General features: G+C 34.6%; 2 protein-coding genes across 6 annotated transcripts in view; one reads left to right on the plus strand and one right to left on the minus strand.

Moving 5' to 3' along the window:
- The window catches only part of LOC127856915 (neo-calmodulin-like), a 124,282-nt gene that overhangs the window by 51,316 nt on the left and 51,563 nt on the right, over nt 1-21,403 (plus strand). The gene's annotated exons all lie outside the window — the stretch shown is intronic.
- On the minus strand, nt 13,324-18,728 carry LOC127856912 (uncharacterized). 2 transcript variants are annotated; one of them, XM_052393098.1, is made up of 2 exons: nt 18,580-18,728; nt 13,324-17,697 (listed from the first exon to the last, which is right to left on the minus strand). In XM_052393098.1, exon 2 carries the CDS (start codon nt 16,433-16,435, stop codon nt 15,200-15,202), a length of 1,236 nt encoding a protein of 411 aa, XP_052249058.1. In that variant the 5' UTR covers nt 16,436-17,697; nt 18,580-18,728; the 3' UTR covers nt 13,324-15,199. The 2 variants fall into 2 exon arrangements, with proteins under 2 accessions (XP_052249058.1, XP_052249057.1); XM_052393097.1 differs by having other exon boundaries at nt 18,580-18,722.

Genomic DNA, 21,403 nt, shown 5'->3' on the forward strand with positions numbered 1-21,403 from the left:
ATAGTTTTGCACAATGGATGAATTGAAAATATAATGCAGCGCCACCATTTTAGATAAGCATCAAATATGAACTAATTTTCTAAGTCATACATGCACATGTCTCATAAAGATTTATATTTGGAGGGCATCTGCCTTTCAGTGTAGAGCAACTGCATTATTGTTGCCAAGAATCATTGCACTGTGGCTGGGACTACTACAACTAATAGTCAATCATATGTCTAAGCTTAAATAATTGACAGAGACAAATATCTCTAAATGCCAGACAGCTGTCTCTTAGTCCATTCAAAGTGAATTGCATGTGTAAGACAACTTCATCGCGTTGAAACCAACATAAGTTACAACCGGGCAGGGAACAACACACTGATAGCTATGGCCTACTGGGCCACCTGGGGTTCACAACATGCTGTTTGAATATAAATTACATTTATAAATAACAAAAACAGTTTAAAATACATATAATGCATACATACAACTTGAAAGCTGAGAAACCTGCGTATGCAGAAACATGTTGCAACAGGGAAAGTCTTGTTCATTGAAACACTGTAAAAACTTTGTAAATACAGTGCATTCAATAAGTTTAGTTAAAGATATAAAACAGGAACATATATATTACTAATGCTTTATGTTATTGATAAACGTATGTTTAATGAGAAAACGTTCGCTTGATTTTTCTGGATGAAACCAGTACTAGGTACTGTTTGGTGAGGGGTGGATTGTATGCATGATAACTATGATTTTTCCCGGAACTCCTCCGCACAAAGATGACAAGTAACTCATTGTACTTCAGTCACCAGATAATAGCTAACTGAATTAACAAGTAACACATTTAAATACCAACAAAATCTGTATTCAAACTTGAAAACAAACTATTATTAATGTATTCAAAGAAAGTGCCTAAAAAATGCGATGCAAATTAATGGAACTAACAATTATAGATTCTGAACATTAAGTACTTTTATGAAATATTAACTTGTATTATTTGAGAAAAAGCTTTTTATGTCGATGTTGTGTTCATCATATAATATCTTAGCTTAAAGGAAAAACAGGATAGGTTTCATTTTCAATATACGTGCAATGTTCCGTTAACGTAAAAGCATTAATAACTTGGTGTATATAATTATCGACACAAATGTCTAAAAACATGTGTCGTCTATAATTTGTAAATCAAGCATAAAAGACAAATGACTTGATATAATTTATAACTTGGATTTAATTAACTTAATTGTTTTTGCATGCAATTGACATTCAATTTGCAATTCATTTCTCTTTCACTGGAGCATAAGAGTCTGTACACTAGCTGGATTAATTATTTAAGCGCCCATTGGCATGGAAAAAAGAGATTGAACCATCTGTAGCCTCGCACAATATTTATAAGATGCATGGCACCGAATAGTTATTACAGAATATTTTCTTTTTATCATACAAGCTCATCGGCGGTTAATAAAACAACAACTAAAATGTATACTTTTCTCAATTTTGTATTAGTCTTTCGCCTTGCAATTTTGTTAGGCAAAATGTTTTTTTGTATGATACCATGCATTTGCTCGTTTGCATAAACTACGACATAAACGTGAAATCATCTTCAAAACTGTAAAAAGGAAGAATTTAAATGCGATTTTACAGTATACAACAATCGAAAAAAAGCACTTTGGTATCATATGTTGAAATATTGACACTCTTTTAGCTGACATTCCAATTGGTTTCGGTGTTGTAAACAATGTATACTATTTGTGTAACAACCATAGTTTTATATTTCAAATCCAAGGTGATAACAAAGAATTATAACGTAAAGAGGTAGGTTTGTAAGGCAACAATTTGCTTTGAAAAGAACAAATCAATACGCTTCAACCTCAGTAATCCAGATTTAATGAATTATCGGCATTCCATCTATCATATACATAATAACGCTTTCATATTTTGTATTGAACTGCTTTTTATCTCGTTTGATTCCATGTTCTAAATTTAAAAAGATTAAGGCATTTTACTCAACTTAACTTTTTATTAATGATCTTATGATCAAAGTACGCAGACCAATTTTCTTCTCCATTTCTGCAGACACTAAATTGTATCGATTTGGAATTATTGTTTTTCCCTTTATCTTTAGATTTTCTTGATCGTTGGCTTCGCATACTTGATCAATATACTGACGTCCGAGAAGGAACACAATCATCTTTATGTTTGCTTGATTCAGATTTGAAGAAGGACCATATTTTTAAGAAAACTTTTCTAACCAAGTTTCATTTTTATTGAATCATCAACGATGCCGCTGAAGTGGTTACCATGCGAAATAGTTTTGTTTATCTTTTTTTAACAAATGCTTTTCGGATACAAACTTGGTAAAAATATTGTTAGATCTCTGACTGAGTTTAATTTATATTAAATTATGAATGTAGATAAAACAGTGGTATAATGGTTATTAAAAATTGAGCTGGTTTTTGTGTTCGACACACGTCTCCCAGATTCGCATTTTGCCTCAAGCACGCTAACGTCTAAGTTTCATCAAGAAAGATTACAAATGTCCCATTGAGAGTGGTCATGAGTGAAAATGATTTTTTTACCGCGCATCGCACGATAACGGGCGTTAGACAAACTGTACTGAAAATTCCATCACTTAAACAATAAATTAATAATTAATCCCCTTGTCATGTCCGCAATACAATGAACCTTACCTTAATCAGTACAAAACCGACCATTCGGAACCAAAAACTAGGTTACTTGGTCAAATTAGAGAATCAAAGTACTGAAAGTACTGGTGTGACGATGCTTTTAAGAGGATGGATATAAAAGCATCAAGTTAAGTTTATCTACATCACACCACAATTGTGTATGATGGTACGAAAAAAAATTGGTACAAAATTTTTCGAAAAAAATTTGGGTATGAAAACAAATTTGGGTACGAAAAAATATTTGGGAACAAAAAAATTGGGACCGAACATTTTTTGGGTACGAACACAAAATTGGGTACGAAACATTTAAGGTACGGAAAAAAAATTGGGGGAACGGGAAAGTAGTACCTGTGGGGAACTTGACCCACACTCGCACATTTTCGGCCCTTTCCGTCAAACATCAGATAAGTTCCTCGAAGGCAATAGTATGAATACACATTTCGGAAGCGGTAATGCGGTCCTACCTACGCGCGTCAAAATGTAAGCGAAATATGTACACAAGTCTGTCAGGAATGATTGAATTAACGAAGAAAATCGATGTAAGTTTTTTGAAGAAATGTGCAGAAAATATATTAAACAAGAGCTGTGTTTGTGAAACACAATGCCCCCTGCTGCGCAGCTTTGAAGCCATATATTTTACCTTTGACCTTGAAGGATGACCTTGACCTTTCACCACTCAAAATGTGCAGCTCCATGACATACACATGCATGCCGAATATGGAGTTGCTATCTTCAATATTGCAAAATTTGACCTTTGACCTTGATCTTAAAGGATGACCTTGACCTTTCACCAATCAATATGTGCAGTTCTATGAGATACGCATGCACGCCAATATTGAAAAAGTTATGGCCAATGTTAAAGTTTTTGGACAGACAGTCAGACAGACGCTTTATATTTGACATTTGACCTTGAGGGATGACCTTCACCTTCACCTTTCACAACTGAAAATGTGCAGCTGCATGAGATGCACATGTATGCCAAATATCAAGTTGCTATGTTCAATATTAAAAAAGTTATGGCCATTAAAGTTTTCGGACGGACGGACAGACTGACACACTGACTGACTGACTGACAGTTCAACTGATATAGGCCACCCTACCGGGGGCATAAAAAGCAATGGCGATATTTTTCTCAGCCACATTATTGTTAATAGTTTGATATCACAAAATGAAAGTGAAAGTAGAACTGTCAAAAATTACAACCTGTCAAAGTGTTGTTTTTGCTGGCACGAGAGGGCGATTACACTCAATGTGTTCACATTTTGACCATAGGCTTTGTTAATGACCTTTATAGTATGGGTAGCTTTGATATCATTTATTGCTATCATGTAACTGCATGATTGTGTATATGTTTACAATACACAAAGCATAAATAATGATATAAATATACTGATTGAACCTATGATAATCTGAGAACTATAGCCAGGTCAATTAAGGACTTAAAATACAATTTTGTGTCCTGATTTCATGAAGAAATGACCATTCATGTCCTAGATTTCAAATTCAAGGCCCTGGTGTGACACGTTGGTAGTATTACCGTTAAACTGTTACCATGCTTATGAAATTAGTTTTTATTGAACTATCTAAGGAAATCTAAATCAGGCACTGATTTTTCTTGTTTTAATACAGTCATAGATCAGTTGTGGCCTCTGGGTAATGACCTTTTTTTGCTTACTTGTCACACCCTTAAAACTTTCCACACGTCTATAATAGCAAATCTGGATTTAGGTGATCTTCAATGGTACATTTAAACTTTAGCTCTGTTACAAGAGTGCTGGTAAAGTCCAGTCACATATTTAAATCTAGGCCATGTCAAAATCAAAGTGTCAAAGACAAATGAAAGATGCGTTCATTAATTATTGTCCAGTTGTTTACTACTGCTGTAAGTTTTTATAAAATATGACTGATGAACATCATGTGAGAGAAAATTCACATTATCATTGAATATCAGGTTTAGCAGCCTTTTAGATAACAAAGAATGCTAGTTTTCAATGTCGCCTCTGGGGATCAAACCCATAGGGCTTTTAGGAAGATTCTGAAATTTTCGATTCCTCAAGAGCAACCAAACCAAAAATTAAGTAAAATATTGCCGACTCGGTTTTTTGAGTCGGTTCATGAGGGATAATGGAGCTCGATTGGACATTGTCGGCTCTGGTACTACTTACATGTACCCCGGGTACTCTTAAGTATACTAACATGTACCCTAGGTACTCTCAGTATACTTACATGTACCCCAGGTATGGTAAATAAACGTAATTGTACTCGGTCCATATTAGACTGTACCCGAGTTGTATTCGCGCCCAAAATCCGATGTTGTAAAACGCGCAACCGATTATCTTAAACACACTTCTCTTCAAAAAACACTGCATCAACATGCTTTTTGAGTATGTGTTCCGATAATATAGGGGCCATTCTACAGAAAATTGACATAAATGTGCAGGGCTTAACACTAAGGCACGTCCGAACGACATTCACTGCCCGTACATTGGTCCGGTCTAGCCAATGTCCCAGGAACATGCCCGACCTGTCGTGTGTATTTTGGGCGGGTTTATATGTTCTATATCAATAAACTGCGTTTTAAATAAGCTTTTCAAAGATGCAAAAATCTTAATACAGTACGATCACATGACAATTACATTCCAGAGTGAGTGGCTTAACACTAAGGCACGTCCGAACGACATTCACTGCCCGTACCTTGGTCCGGGCTAGCCAATGTCCCAGGAACATGCCCGACCGGTCGTGTGTATTTTGGGCGGGATTATATGTTCTAGATCAATAAACTGCATTTTAAATAAGCTTTTCAAAGATGCAAAAATCTTAATACAGTACGATCAGATGACAATTAAATCCCAGAGTGAGTTCGGTGACAACAAACGGATCATATCCCTAAATAGATTCGGAATCCCCCTGATTGCAATCAAAAAGAGGCTGTCAATTCAGAAAATCCCCGGCGGTTTTCCTGGTAAAACACGTCAGTACCTATTTTTAAACGGAATGCCGCTAGACACGGTTTTTGATTGGTTTCCTCGAAGTGACGTGTTTTCTAAATGAAAATACGTTTGAAACTAAAAGCCGGGATCGCCCAGGATCGTCCGGAATGATGAAGGTATTAAACTCGACATTAACACAAAGTAACTATAAAATTAATAGTTATTTATCAATTTTAAATAATTTTAATTTGTTGTCATTATGGAAAAGTTATTCCATCCTTTAGACCATTAATAAATCCATTTACAGGAAGATAGAGACTTTATTTACATTAGAAGTGTTTTGACAATATTTTTTACGCAATTCATTTAGCAAAACTAATATTAATGGTCGTTCCCGGCTTTTAGTAGAGAGTTAACCCTGTACAATTGTTACAACTACCGTAACACGTTATTTTGCTAAGATTCACTTACCATTTCTTGTAAGACGGTAACCCGGCAATCTATGTAAAAAAGGTTTTAACGTTCATGTCGTTGTTTAAGTTTGGCTTTACGGGTGGGGATGGGGGTTCCTCGGATACGAAAAGAAAAGGGAAGGAGGAAAGTAAGAGAAAGTATGAGGAAATAAAAAAACAAGAAAATTTCTCCAGAAATGGCGTGAAGATTACAAATAGATGTCTTAAATAGATGAATATTTAATTCAATAGCATTAGTAAGGCAAGCTAATAAGAATGATTTAATCATTATTGCGCATCTCCAAGCACAAGAAAATACAAGTTGAATGATAAATATAAAGGTTTTTTATAATACTTGGGTCAGAGCACATGAAAGATTGCTCAGGGCTAGTAGGTTCGGCATTTACTAGCCCGAACGGGCTAGTTGAAAAAAAGTACGTGTTAAGCCCTGATGTGTATATATAATTATTACAAAAAAATAGTCGACAACGACGGATTTAGGGTTAAATTTCCCGGGTAAATTTTAGTATATTTACCGTACCCGGGATACATGTAAGTATACTTAAGAGTACCCAGGGTACATGTACGTAGTACCCGAGCGGACAATGAACAATCGAGCGATACTGGAAGGTGCAACATCTCTCACGCCCCCTAGCATCGCCTTTAGCAGTATTCAATTCTCAACAGGAATGAGCTGGAGTCATTGATCCCGAGGGACAAGAAAAACAATTGATTAATGTTCGAAATAAATAATTTGATTAATGACAATTCTATTATTTGAGCCAGGTCACAGGAAAAGAGCAGTCAAATCAGTATCCAATTAAATTATTTGTTATTGTCAGAAGTACTAACACTAAGAAAGAGTATACAAACCAGTAAAGAGTTTGAAATCAATGTTGAATTTCAGGACAGCTTGGTGATCTGCAAATCCCCGATGAAATGCTGATATCGGGTATCATAGTCATTCAATAAGTCGCAAAATGCTCGAATACAATTTATAAAGCACAATGTGACTTATATTGATAACTAAAAATACCAGTAATGCAGTATGCTAGTTTTGCCGTGTCAAGCTGTTACGATCTAAAAAGTCCTTCATTAACATCGAGTATATGTCCTTCGAATTCCAACTATTGTTGTCATAAGCGGAGAATTTAGTGAAAAAATAATTCATATATCCTAAATGACAACTTCTAAATAGCGAAACAAGCCAATTTATGCAGTAAGAAAGTTTTGAATCGAGACTCTCATGGTGGCGGCCATTGTTGAATGTTGAAACACGAACGACAACTCTGCTTTGAGAATGTTATCAATGACAAGCAATCTCCTACGCAGTGGCGAATGCAAAAGGGAAGTAACTGAAAAATCGAGTTATCTCAATCGGACTGGCTCGGTCTTTTACATAGGTCCCCATTGTGAAAAAATTTTCTACGGTTATGATACCTTGGACGATGCTGTTCGCATCATCAAAAATTATTTATTACCCAATATTCCTTAAATTTGTTCCGAAAATGTGTAAACATGATACCTAAGACGAGTTCGAAACAGGGCCACATGGGGTCAAACCCATTTCAATAGATCAAATTAATGAACAAGCTTGTGAACACTTTAGAAGTCGTATCTGCAATCTGCATGATCCTTGCTTAGAATATTCGTGGTGTCTAACACTTATGATTTGTCCGCCAATTGAGGTATAGTTCCAGTTCATTAAGAACAATTAGCGAAACGAGAAGGGGCAGTTTTCCATAAATGAATATAATAACCAGAAATCTTTACAGACGCGACTATTTGTACCGACTTTATGGTTAGTGGTGATGGTCAGTGGAAGCACGAACCTACCTTTCGGCCATGAAAGCAGCCACCAGACGTTGCTTGATCAAATGTCTTGACAATTTTGTAAACGAATTCATCTTGAGAGTTAACTGCGGCGACCAGATCAACATGTACGGTACGAAGGACATCGAGAGTTTCCTTGTCGGTAGACAGCTATTTATTCCTATTTTCATTAACCGTAAACGATACATCCAGCAAATCCCCGATGTGTCATATTGAATTTGATGTTCACAACATTGAAACAACATCTTTGGCACAATTGTTGTAATTCTTGTTTTATGAAAAAGAGAGCATTGTGAACATTTAATAGTAATCATCTTGCCGAATCATCATAATTATAATCTGCTATGGGGTATATGTAAGCTGTTGTAACGTCCGATATCGTGCAATACGTTGAAAAAAACATCATCCACTATGAGCTCATTACCGCTACAAAGGGGACATTTTCACTATACCTTGCTGAACTTAAGTCAAGGTTTTTGTCTCCGCACGATTGAGACCAAATATGAATCTTGGTGACGTGTGTCGAAACAAAAAACGTGTCAAATTTTTAAGAATATCCTTTTTACCACTGTAGGATCTAGATTTCTCATTCAATCTAAATACAATTAAATACAAATAAATATCTATACCAAGTTTGAATCCGAAACACATTTCACAAAATAAAAAACAGGTCGCTTGGTAACCACTTCAGCGACCTTTTTCGTGACTCAGTCTTGAAGAAACTTATAGTCCTTCTTTACATCTGAATAAAACCGGGCCAAACACTAGACGGCTATTAATTTTTTGGACGAAAACCATGCAACTACTGTATCCATTCATAAGTAAATCATGACGAAACGTGGTCAGAATGATGCTCTTTCAATATCTATGACACAACTTAATCAGGGTCAATTGGGGGCCAAAACCAGGTCATCAGGTAAGTCATAGTAACACTGTGTTACCTGTCTAGAATTAACCTTTTTTTTAATATCCAAAAAAGTTCAAGTCTGTTGAAAAATATGGACGCTCGGGGTCGGTATAGTTTTGTGAATCGTTTGACGCCAGTTTTCAACGAAAATGCCAAAATATGAGTGCAAATGTTAAATCATGTATGTTATGAAAACATTCTATGGATGGAGAGAATAATAATTCATTACTGATGAGCGTAATTGTATTCGCAATTTTGGCATATGAATCAAATTCTGTGATTTGGTCAGATTGAAGAAAGAGCCTGTTTATACAAACTAGACGGAACATTATGTTCCTACATTAAACTTTCTCAGAGTATTGGTTCTAATGATATATATTTACGGTATTGAAAGATGCTTAATAGCAGCCAGCGGGCGAAGCTTCTTAAGAAGGTATGTAGACGTTTTATCGGTGTTTGGTGTTTGTGTTTATCAAAGGGACACGAAATGTTGGAAATATGGTTCACTTGTCATTGATTTTAAACCTGTCTTACTAACGTAGAATCTAGGCTAACCTGAATGCCAGTTGCATTCAAAGAATCTTAGATATTTCAAAAGGACAGCGTAAAACTGTTGTTAGGTATACGTAGCCAACGATAAAATGCAGAACAATAACCAACATGAAAAGCGTAATGGGCAACATGGAATGCCGATAATTCTTTCAAAGTTGATTATGAACTTCTTGTTTACGTTATACTTAATTAGGTTTCAAAATAGTTCACCTTGGAATTGAAATATCCAGCTATATTTGTAACACTTATAGTATAAATTGTTTGCTCAATCAAAACCAATAGCAAAGTAAGCTAAAGAATGTCAATATCCCAATGATCCCATGCTTTTATTCGAGACTTGTATACATCACACTTACAACTTACCTTTTAACAATTTTGAAGATGATTCCTCGAATATGTCGTAGTTTATGCAAGTGAGAAATTGCCAGGGGAAAAAATAGAAAAATGAGAAAAAAGTATACTTTTTTAATTCCACCTATTAACATTGATTGGGAAAAATATCAAACAAAAAAACTGTGTGATGTAAATAATAAATTCTGTTCGAGAAGATACACGATTCATGATGTGTTTTTTTCCCAAATTTTCCCTGATATTATTTCTAAGGGTTATTGTTCCAACTCTAAGCGGTCATTTTGTAAAATCTTATTCCGCTTGCTGATAGATTTTCAAAATTTATAAACATTTATAAATATATTTAAAGTTAATTTTTTATCTCACCTAAATAATTATAATTGTCATCGTCGGCTAGATATGTTTCATATCATGACAATTTTAGAAAAAGCTGGAACTCTGTGTGTCCTTTTAGGGGGGACAGTGTAAAACAGTGGAACCATTTGATTAAGCATGATATTATAAAACGTCTGAGGACTTAAGAAAATACCCTTAATCAGTAACATATATTAAATGAACCTTTGCCTTTTTTTGGCAGTTAAGAATTTATAGTCCCTGAAACGTAGTGTAGTTTGGATAGTTTGGATATATCTCTATTTAATGGCTAGGTTGATATCATTATAGTTTCTAATCATGGGACCAACCAGTATATTTTGTAAGTAAAGATAAACTTCAAATGCTTGCAATATAATGTGCAATCAATCCATGTACCGACTAGTTGCAGACCGGACATTTATTCACTACATTATATTTACATTTGTGTTATCTCTGTCAATTAGGCTTCTCCAAAGTTGTTGCTATATATTATAATATTTATGAAAATTACCTCACTTCTTTATCATCAATGTAGCCATTTCCATCTTTTACAAATGTACGGAATAATAATATTGTTTGCACACTGTCATCTTTAACACTGCAAAGGTTAAGGAAAACGTTGAACGCCAATAATTGGAACCTCATACTTTTGATCATACAATATGCTTGAGCATTACATATCAAGCGCTACAACTGTTTTTTTTTTAAGAACACACATATGGATTTCATTAGTCAGTTACTCGGTGTTTACAAAGACTTCTCTTTGAAACAAAATAACTATATAGTTAGGTATATTTTAAAGCTATACTAATGTTTATGGTCGAGTATAACAGCAGAATTGTTAAAATCGATTAAGGGATAGGATTCAAATGTCTGTCTTTTGTTACTATATGATTTTAACCGTTTCTTTTTGCATGAAGGCATGACACTCCCGGCATACTATTCTTCCGCTACATGCAAGTGTGCATAGTAAAAGCATTTAAATCATTATCGAAATTCCAAAATACAATGTCAAGAGAAAAAAAATTGAACAGAAAAGGTAGTTTCTAAAAGAAATGTGGTAAATTGATGATATTTTTACAACTATATGCAATTCGAACACCATTACACAAAACATAAACACGACTTGACATTTACGTATTTTTCAAGGCATGTATATTTTTACCAAAGCAGTCATGTAATGCGTGAGATTTTAGTAGTATTTGTTATGCAAGATTTATATTTTTCTGTATCTACCGGTTCAATCATCAATTCGGCGTCGGCAATTTAATTTAACAGCAACACCTAAGCCAAGGAAGGAGTAGTATCATTTGTTTTGCTGAGTTAATCGGTTTTATCGATCATTATCAGCACACCCACATTTATATTTATAAAGAATGTCGAAACATCAAACATAGACGGTTTGAAACAAAAGTTACTTAAAACACACTATGATTAACGCATTTTTTTAAACGTTTGTGTAAGTAAAATTCAGTGTATATATCAGTTAAATAACGCGTTATTGCTTAGACGTGACTGTGTTTCGCTATCACAATTGAGCAGGTTAACGATCAAAACGCATACATAAATACGTTTAAGACACGAAATTGCGATTTACAACATTTTGTGAAACCTGAAAACAACTCATCACGCGCAAACGATGAATATGTTATAGTGCGGGTCCTACACCTAACGAGGCATTAAGGGATCAAATAAAAATGTTAGAAACTAAGAAATTGACTGTTATCTATTTTTTGTGAACCCTTAATTGTTATGAACGTGCTATAAGAAAAACGGACATTATCCGGACATCATTATTATTCAGGATTGCACTTAGGAGCTTTACTCCAAATAACAAACACTTCGCACTACTAGCTACTGAGACGTAGATCACGTATCACTATTATGAGAGACGTACATCCATCTGTCTCCCGTACAATATGTGAATAAAAATGTATACAATATACATCTACCTCAGCATTATATTACAAAATCTACAAGCGAATAATTATTTATCCTGTTTCTGTTGCAAACAATCTCCTAATTAAGCAGTGACCAAAAACTAGTGATCGCCTGCAGTAGATCACGTAACCGTGATCGACCGTCAGAACGTATTCCTACGCGTCTATTAACATGTTCTAATATTTTACCTTGAACATGTATTGTAATAATTATCCGGCATTGTATAGAATGTTGTTTATTTGTTTTTAAATAACCTAAAAGAAGACAGGATTCTGCCTTATGATAATGTTTGTGGAGTTTTATTTTTCCTGTATAACTGATTGTCTATATTATTACGCATTTCATTAGCATAATAATATATTTAGCAAGGTTCATAATGCCTTTTTTATTTGCCGACTGCATAAGAAAGTCAAAAATTTTTAACGTTGGCAACCTTTGAAAACATGGTTTTAAATGTTCCTGTCTAATGTCTCTATATAAAGCACAAAAACAATTTACATCACACATATTTCTCAGTTGTTATCTTGGCAGACAAATAACCATTACATCAAAATTAACTGAGACTAAATTAAAACAGTTGTATTTTGTAAATGTATTTTGTTTTAATAAAGTTGTCATGTATATTATATCTTGCAAAGTCAATGACGTCTACAAAAATATAATTGGTATTGCACGTATTAGAACACATTGTTAACGAACCATGCATAAAGACATATTTAAATTGAAGTAAACATGTTGCAATCGTGAACATATAGATTCATCGTCAAAAATGTAAAAAGTATATGCATTATCTTCACTTTAAACCAACTTAAACTGTCCACGGCACGCTAAAAGATAGCCAGTGAGAACAAAATGAGTTTAATTGCAAATTGAACTCACAAATTGTGTCAACAACTCCATTCAACTCTATCTTACATAACCTTATCCGTGAAAGAAAATTACAAAATAAACGCGGTCGTTTGCACACTGATTGTTTTAACTTTTACAAAACGGTTAATTCATGTTCTTCATGGTTTGTGATGAATTCTTAAGAATATTCCGGGTCATGAAATGTTTGTTAAGTCACTTGAAAGTCATTTTAACATATCAAGTGGTAAAGAAACAATTTTGCTTCTATTTTGTTAAATTGGGGGTTATCGCAACAAAGCCGGTCGCCGTGACGTAGTCGATATGGTGTCCGCCTATAAACGGGAGGTTATGGGTGAGATCGTCACTCAGGAAGCGTTCTTTAGACACCAAGTACTGGTTCATGGTCCACGAAACGGAATCGAGAGCTTTTAATTAAGCCAGGGTCTTCCGATGCAATCGAGCTAAAATAAATTACTATAAAAACTAACACAGCTGGTGGCACTAATTTATATTTTCTATCCTGAAATAAACTTTCGAATGTGACGCTCTTGAAAAGATACTGTAAATAAACATTAGGATACAGTAGTGTTTTGTATTGTAACAAATATATTGCATTTAAACAAAACCTGAACATAACATATATAGAGGATATTTGTTGGATTCGGTGGAATATCGATTTTATTTCACGAGTGATCATAGAAAACAATATTTTCACGAGTGGCGCAGCCACGAGTGAAAAAATATATTTTCTATGATCTCGAGTAAATAAAATCGATATTCCATCGAATCCAACAAATTTTCTTTTTATTTTATGCTTTTTTCACCGTTTATTTACACTGTAAATGTGTTAAACTGGAAATTTCCGCTGGATTTATGACGTCATTTCGTTGAAAAAATGACGTCATTTCACAGTAAAACAGTGACAAATATCGATATTTTTCACTGTTTTTTTCATTGGTTAAAACAGTGGAATACCAGTTTTATTTCACTAATATTTCTCTATAAACTACCGGAAAGCATAAAATAAAATGTTAAATACAATTAAAGTTCACGAAACAGACACAATACTTCAGACATAATGAGTAGTTCCCAAATACACGATGTTTTTATAACTTTCTTTACCAGTATTTTTTTAACTTTGAGTACTAACACACGCTTCGTTATTAAAATTGACACAATGCTTGCGAATATGAAAACATAAGGTCATCAATATAAACACAAACACACCATTGCTAACATATCAAAGCTTATTTCTTAAAGTCCGAAACCACAAACACACAAATATGCATACATTGCATCTTATTAAACCTTAGTAACAAAAGAATCGGTGAATAAATGAAGTTTGTGTAAGTAAGCGGTTACTTTATCGCAGTGGATGGTAAACGTGATTCAAATACTGACGTTTAATCATTGCATCCGGCGTATTTGAGCTTTTTTATTGGTAACCATTGCGAACACATTGGTTTCCTATGGGTACTACGGCCCACACTATTTTGAATTGAATACAAATGAATACCTTTCAGTACACACAAAGGTAGTCGTAAGTCCAGCGAGTTTATTAAATGAGAGTGCTATTCCGCACTTCTGGTGTTCACAGAATTCAGCCCTAGGCAAGAAATAACCCCATAAATATCAACATGCACGTACATACTGTTTTCTCGAAGAGCAATGTTTCTGAACACGTGATAGCGCGTGATTCCACTGGAGCAAATCGAATACGTTCACTAGCCTACATAACGTTATATTCATTTGAACCATGAATTGTAGAATATAAAACTAAATGTTTATCTTACAAACGAAATTTTCCAAAGAAACATGCACGTACATACACTTTTCTCGAAGAGCAATGTTTCTGTACACGTGATAGCGCGTGATTCCACTGGAGCAAATCGAATACGTTCACTAGCCTACATAACGTTATATTTCATTTGAACCAAGAATTGTAGAATATAAAACTAAATGTTTATCTTACAAACGAAATTTTCCAAAGAAACATGCACGTACATACACTTTTCTCGAAGAGCAATGTTTCTGTACACGTGATAGCGCGTGATTCCAATGGAGCAAATCGAATACGTTCACTAGCCTACATAACGTTATATTTCATTTGAACCATGAATTGTAGAATATAAAACTAAATGTTTATCTTACAAACGAAATTTTCCAAAGAATTCGATGTCGTTATCGTTCATAAAAGCGAATATTGTTTAAGCATGCATTTATTCATGTTCAGTCGACAAGGCTTTTCAAACACTTGGCTTCAATTCAAAGTATGAAAAAATTGTTTTAAAACCACAGCGTTCAAGCATATCATAAAATAGCATATCTTTAATAATCTATATAAATATTATTCCTGAATAGTTTCTAACTGAAGTCATGTCCCGGATCATAACGATGAACGACACCCAGTAATTCAGCATGGATAAGTCTTCGAATATGAACTCTAGCACCAATGTGCTCCGGATATTTGTTATACGAACAACAATATGCATGCATTGCTGATTCAACGTTACCTTCCATTTCAAAGCAATGACCAAGTAAGTTTATTGCTTTATCAGAATGATGAACAATGTATTCTCTCTGAAATTCGTCTTCGTTACTGCTACTTTCATTGTCACCATCATAAGCGTAATCATCCCTAAAAACGTCGTAACCTTCCCCATTACTTTCGTCATATGTGTCATCACTATAATAGTCATCTTGGCCATAGTCGAATTCATCACATGTATCGACATTGGAAATACTATCATTGTCCCCATCATAATCTACATCATCCCCGAAATCGTCGGCTTCGTCCTCATAACTTTCGCCATATTCCTCCTCATCAGAATCGTCGCTGTCCTCATCTCCAAAAACAACGTCGCCATCACTATAATAATCCATTTCATCAAAATCAAGAGTTTGTACTAAATTTGTTAAAGCTGCTTTCTGTTTATTCCTTAGTTTTAGAGCTCCGTAAGTAAGATATTGCAAATAATACAAAAGCGGACGAGCACCAAATGCATATGATTCCCGGTTCCGTTTGTCAACATATTTATCAGTGTCATTGTTTTCAAACATTGCAGTGCAATATTCTTTCACTATAAATGGAGGCATACAGAACACATCTTCTTTCGAGAAGATCACACATAATGATGAACTGTATTTACCTGGTGTTGCTGTCTTAGTTTGTATGTAGTCACATTCTGGACATTCGGGGCACTGACACACATCTACTATTCTATGTGTATATAGACGTTCGACATCTTCTAATAACACCATCGCTGCCTGCATATTACCTCTGGAGTTGAGCATCGATGCCATCTTTAAACGACACGACGTTACATCAATACACAAAGCGGCTTGATAACACGCAAATATAGGCGCAAATATAGACTCGTTTAGACTTTTTCCTGCACGTGTATATATTGATGACAAAGTCGTCGCAATGTCCAAGCACATGTGTTGTGCCATTCCATCTGTCAATTGCCTATCAGTTTTATCATAAGTTTTGTTATATTCTAAAAGTTTCTTCAGTGCTGTTGCTAGCTTCTGAATGGATGAGTCGTTGGCAAAATGTGTTAACAAAGCTACAGCAAACGAAGTGCGTGAGCATATCATAATTTCAAAACCATGTAAACCTTGTTCGCTGAAAGACGTTCTGGTGGACAACGTAGTTCTCTCAATCTGCTTTTCAGTTGGTCTGTACGAATGTTGTAGATTTGCGTCAGATTCTGTTGGATCATTTTTGATACATATATATATAAAAGTTTACATTCTAAAAAGGTCAGCTTCCCTTCTAGCAAATTGACGCCATGTATAATAAAATGTGGTAGTACGTAGCTTTTCAGAAAACGTTTCAAAGTACACAAACATATAACAATTAGTGACCATAAGTTACAGTCTTTCCAGAATACTGTGGGGATGCTCTTTACTGTGAAGAACAAAATTGTTTTGCAGTGAAAACTTGTCAACCCTTTTGTAACTTTTGCGTAGAATATTGATTTGTTGATCATTTTCAACATCACATAACATTGTATCTGTGTACAATTAAGACTAAACATCAGAAGACGATCAATTAAATTGGGGGAAAGTCTCCATTGCACAAAATGTTCATCTATCGTATTGTAACCTGTTGGAACAAGAAAGTTTGTACAATGCCTCGCAGCTTCCAGAAGCTTAGCTGTTGGCCAGTTACCATTCCTTTCTCGACTAATGAACCTCTGAATTTCTGGCATTTCACGACAAACACAGAATGCCGATACATGATCATGTGAGGTGTTCAATGGATCAGTATGTACAATGTGGATGTTTTTCTCTGGTCCTTTCGCCTCTTTCGTTTTTGCATTGAAATTATTGGTAACTGCAGGTCCATAAAAATTTAAAATTCCAGACCTGAAAAGTTCATTGATTATAAACGTACCATATAATGTATAATCACTCCTCAATACTATTTCCCCAGTGTTCAACATACCAAACGCACATTTTTCATCGATATCCTTCAGGTTATATTGCTCTATGACTTGCTTGCATTCACATTGAACTTGGAGATAGTAATGTTGCGTGTGTGTTTCAGGGTTTCTAAATAACTTCAAGGGATCCTCGGAATGCATATGGTCTGCATTTTGGCAGAATGATGAGAACGGAAAGGCTTCTAGGAAATCCATGTCCGAGTTTAGACCAATAGTCGTAGTCCCTTCGGATTGACTTCCAAAGATAAATACATAAGACTTGAATCCACAACATTGTATTAAAGTAGCAACCCATTTTTCAAGTAACAAACACATCTTTCGGCGGAAGAAAATATCCTGCTCGTTTAGTCCAATGCATTTTAGCGAATTCGCAAGTTTAATTGATCTTCGATAACAGTGGCTGTTTCCAATCTGAAAGACATCAAACTTTATATTGCCCATTATGCTTTCAAATCATGTTGTGTGACAAAGATGCAGCCACACGTACTGAATATTGGGAGCGGATATTCCGATTTACTACTGATTAATGCACATTCAATGTATGCCACAAGCGAATACCAGCTTTGAAGGCTGGGTGCTAAAGAAAAGAAGTAAAGTTTGTAGAAATGCAGGCATGCTAACATATATATAAAACAACACGCTAACAGATCATTGCTTTTACTTAACTTTACAATAGCGAGATGCTGCAGGCAGAAGGTGTTAAGCTTCAATGTAAAGAGTTATATTCTTCCTACACCTACACAACGAACGTTATAAACATTTAAAGCTCTCTTTTCGAAATCACAACACGATCGTCCGTGTAAACAAAACTGTACATGTTAAAGTTTTTATTAATATTTGGTGTTGGTGTTTACTTTCGACGTTACGAGGTATCCTATACTGGTGGAAAAGACACGGGGATAACAGATTACATGGTGACAGTTTATTATTTACACTTTTGATCTTGGCAAAAGACTTCTGTGTGCTATTTCACTAAACTATTAAAACTCTGAGCTTTGTATTTTCAGAAAAGATTAAAGCTGATGAGTTTTTTCTTAAGTCTATATAAATTATGAAACCCGTCGAACGTCGCTATTTTTATTTAAGCCATGACATTAACAAGCTTACAATTTATACCCGAAGTCATTAAGTTAAGGGTTGTTCTCGTTTACCGATGACATTTATTTCCACCGTGAACGAAGTTCTTGTTAAGCAAAAATTACAACACTTTGAATCACTTCCTATAAAAGTGTGATTTACTGCTGTCTGAAACCCATTTGAGTACATCTGACTAAAACATCACATACTACAAACCATATTCATGTTGTGTAGTTGTCCAAAATTCCAAATAATCACCAGTAATATACCAAAGTAAACCGACTTTCCATCGAGAATTTTAATGTCACCCAAATATTTACATATGGATTGCATCAGGCAATATTTGGTTTTCCCGATGTAATACACGCACGGTTATAAATAACTTCACAGATATCAGTGACATTAACATCGTACGTTATCAGTGCATTAAGCTCGCATAAATAGAAACAAGGTAAGAGGTATGTCACATATATCATGTTTAATGACAAATCAAGATATTTGCATAGAAATAGTTTGTTACGGATCAATAAAAATAAATAAGAATAATACTGAACGATTTCATGGTTGAAATTATTGAAAACACATTTGTTGGTTGACAACAATAAGTATTCACAAAGTATTTCTTTAACGAACATTTAATATTAAAATTCTATTAGCGAAGCAACAAAACAGAAAACCGATATCCAATAATAAGTGTGTATGTCTAGAAACTTAGTTTAAGGGAAAGTGGTGTGTGTTAATATCTAAATTTATTTGGTTCATAGCGGAATCGTCGTAAAATAAGGACGTAAACAATTTATTGGTGCTTTTTTGGTTTCATAGTATTCCGTCTTTATCGATTGAAGATTAACCGGTGAAAGATTATAAATTTCTCGGATTTATCAGGAATATTCAAAGTTAGCAACGGCATATTTAATATTGTGTGGACATTTAGCTATAGAGTCATTATTTTTAGTTCATGCTATTAAAAATAACGTGTTTTCTTTCATGTAGCTTAAACAATAATACCGTGAATTTTATTCCTGGGGAAGCTTTGGATAGTGTGAATATAAACCAAAACATTGAGGTCTAATATCTTCAGCAACTTAGTATAAAACATATATGTGCATGATTTTCTTTTTATACAATAAGTATTGTTTTTTTTTGGTAATTTGAACAATTATACATCATGCTGTTTATATAATCCTAGTTCAAAAGTTTCTTTGTTGTTCTTTGAGTTTCTTCAATTTTTTCCCAAAACGTTGTCACTGCAGTGAAAACAAAGTTAAACCAAATAATAGTCACACAGTATTTTTCCGAAAGCTGACAAATTCCCTGTTTGACATGATATGTTTATTTAATTATACCGAAAGAATTATTCAAACATGAACAATTTATACGAACCATGAACAATTTTAATATTCAATAATTGTATAATTTCAGCAATGATTGACAGATTTGGTCGTCTGTTTACAACGTAAATGGAAAAGTGCGTACTGCGCATGCGCGAATGGGACAGTATTTTTTTTAACAATTCCGCACGTGATTACTTAGGTAGCGGGCGACAGTATTTTTTGAGCGGGCGACAGTATTTTTTTGGACAGTACATTTTTTCCGCTGGTTCTGACAGTATTTCTATGTCACGATGGCCTATGGGAGTTTAGCATTGTAAATTAAAGTGAGGTACATGTATGATAATACATACTATATCGTAGATATTCCGCGAAGAACGGTCCCGCCTTGAGCAATTTGTTCTGTAGGAAGAAACAGCGTATGGGGACACAGTATCTGATTGAAAACTAGGATGAATCTTTGTGCCTTGCTTATTAAAGAGAATATAATAAACTCGTGAAGTAATTAAAAACACACCAAAATCAGTTCATTGTTTCCTTCAAGTATGTACACTTGGTTCTTCTGCAATTATGTACATAATTTCATAGCAGTGTTTATAATAATTATATGGGTTCAAGTTAACCACTTCTTTTCGCGTTCAATTTTACATGGTTTTTACCAACACCAGTTGTAGTTACTGTAAATGTATTCATATAAAATAACGAGTCATCGTTTGTGTAAATATTGTTTGATAAGAAATCAGGATTACATAAATGCTTGGAATGTTAAAAAGAATATCGGCCATATGGTGTTAATAGCTGCGTAAGATTCGAATTGCTACTTCATTTCATTTCAATTAACGATGTGTTTTGTGACGAGTGCTTATGAAATAGTTGTAACAGTCTAAAACCGAATAATGTCGAACAAGACAAATCACCATTTAGTTGTAATTTATGCACACGCTTTTTATAACACGAACATGGCATAAACAACAAAATATAAGGGTCAAATTTCGAACAATTACACTCTTAGAAATATTGTTTAGACAAAGCATCAAAGTGTACTCATTTTGATGAAAAATCTAACTTTTTGTAAAACTTACTTCATGTAAAGGTGTCAACATACGTCCACAGATAATATTAATGTAGAGAAATCGCTGACTAATAACATCATTTTATGTTCTAATTTTACAAATACACGCGGTCTTTGTTCATTTAGCCTATGCAACATATTGTTATTTGACTAAAGGAATGAACACCTCATATTTCAAAGTTTATCAAAACCACTCTCTCTTCATGCAGCTTAAAAAAGTGATAACGTATTTATCTCCTTTTTGCAATATATTTTGTCTAAAAAAGGTTGCGTACTTGATGTCAATTTTATTTCGGCTGCTCGAATCGATACGTCCTAAATCTCGTCGCTTTGCGTTACTTCTTCTCCGCCTCGTACTTCAGCCTCAACACGTAAAACGTCAGGCACATGACCGAGAAGACGGCGAAGAAACCGCCGCCGACGACGACGAGACCGAACGCCCAGGACAGGAAGTTGTGATCGGGTCGTGGGATCCACTGCCGGTCTACATCAGACTTGATTCCGAGGTAACGAGGCGCTGAAAAAGACACTACCGGTGTTGGGGTTTCGGTACGGATAACACTTTATGTATCACATGATATTAAGAAATGATTTCTATGTTAATTTGGTTAAACAAACAACGCTTTCAATGTGTGTG

This window comes from Dreissena polymorpha, chromosome 14 (genome assembly GCF_020536995.1).
Source record: "Dreissena polymorpha isolate Duluth1 chromosome 14, UMN_Dpol_1.0, whole genome shotgun sequence".
Taxonomy (NCBI): Eukaryota; Metazoa; Mollusca; class Bivalvia; order Myida; family Dreissenidae; genus Dreissena; species Dreissena polymorpha.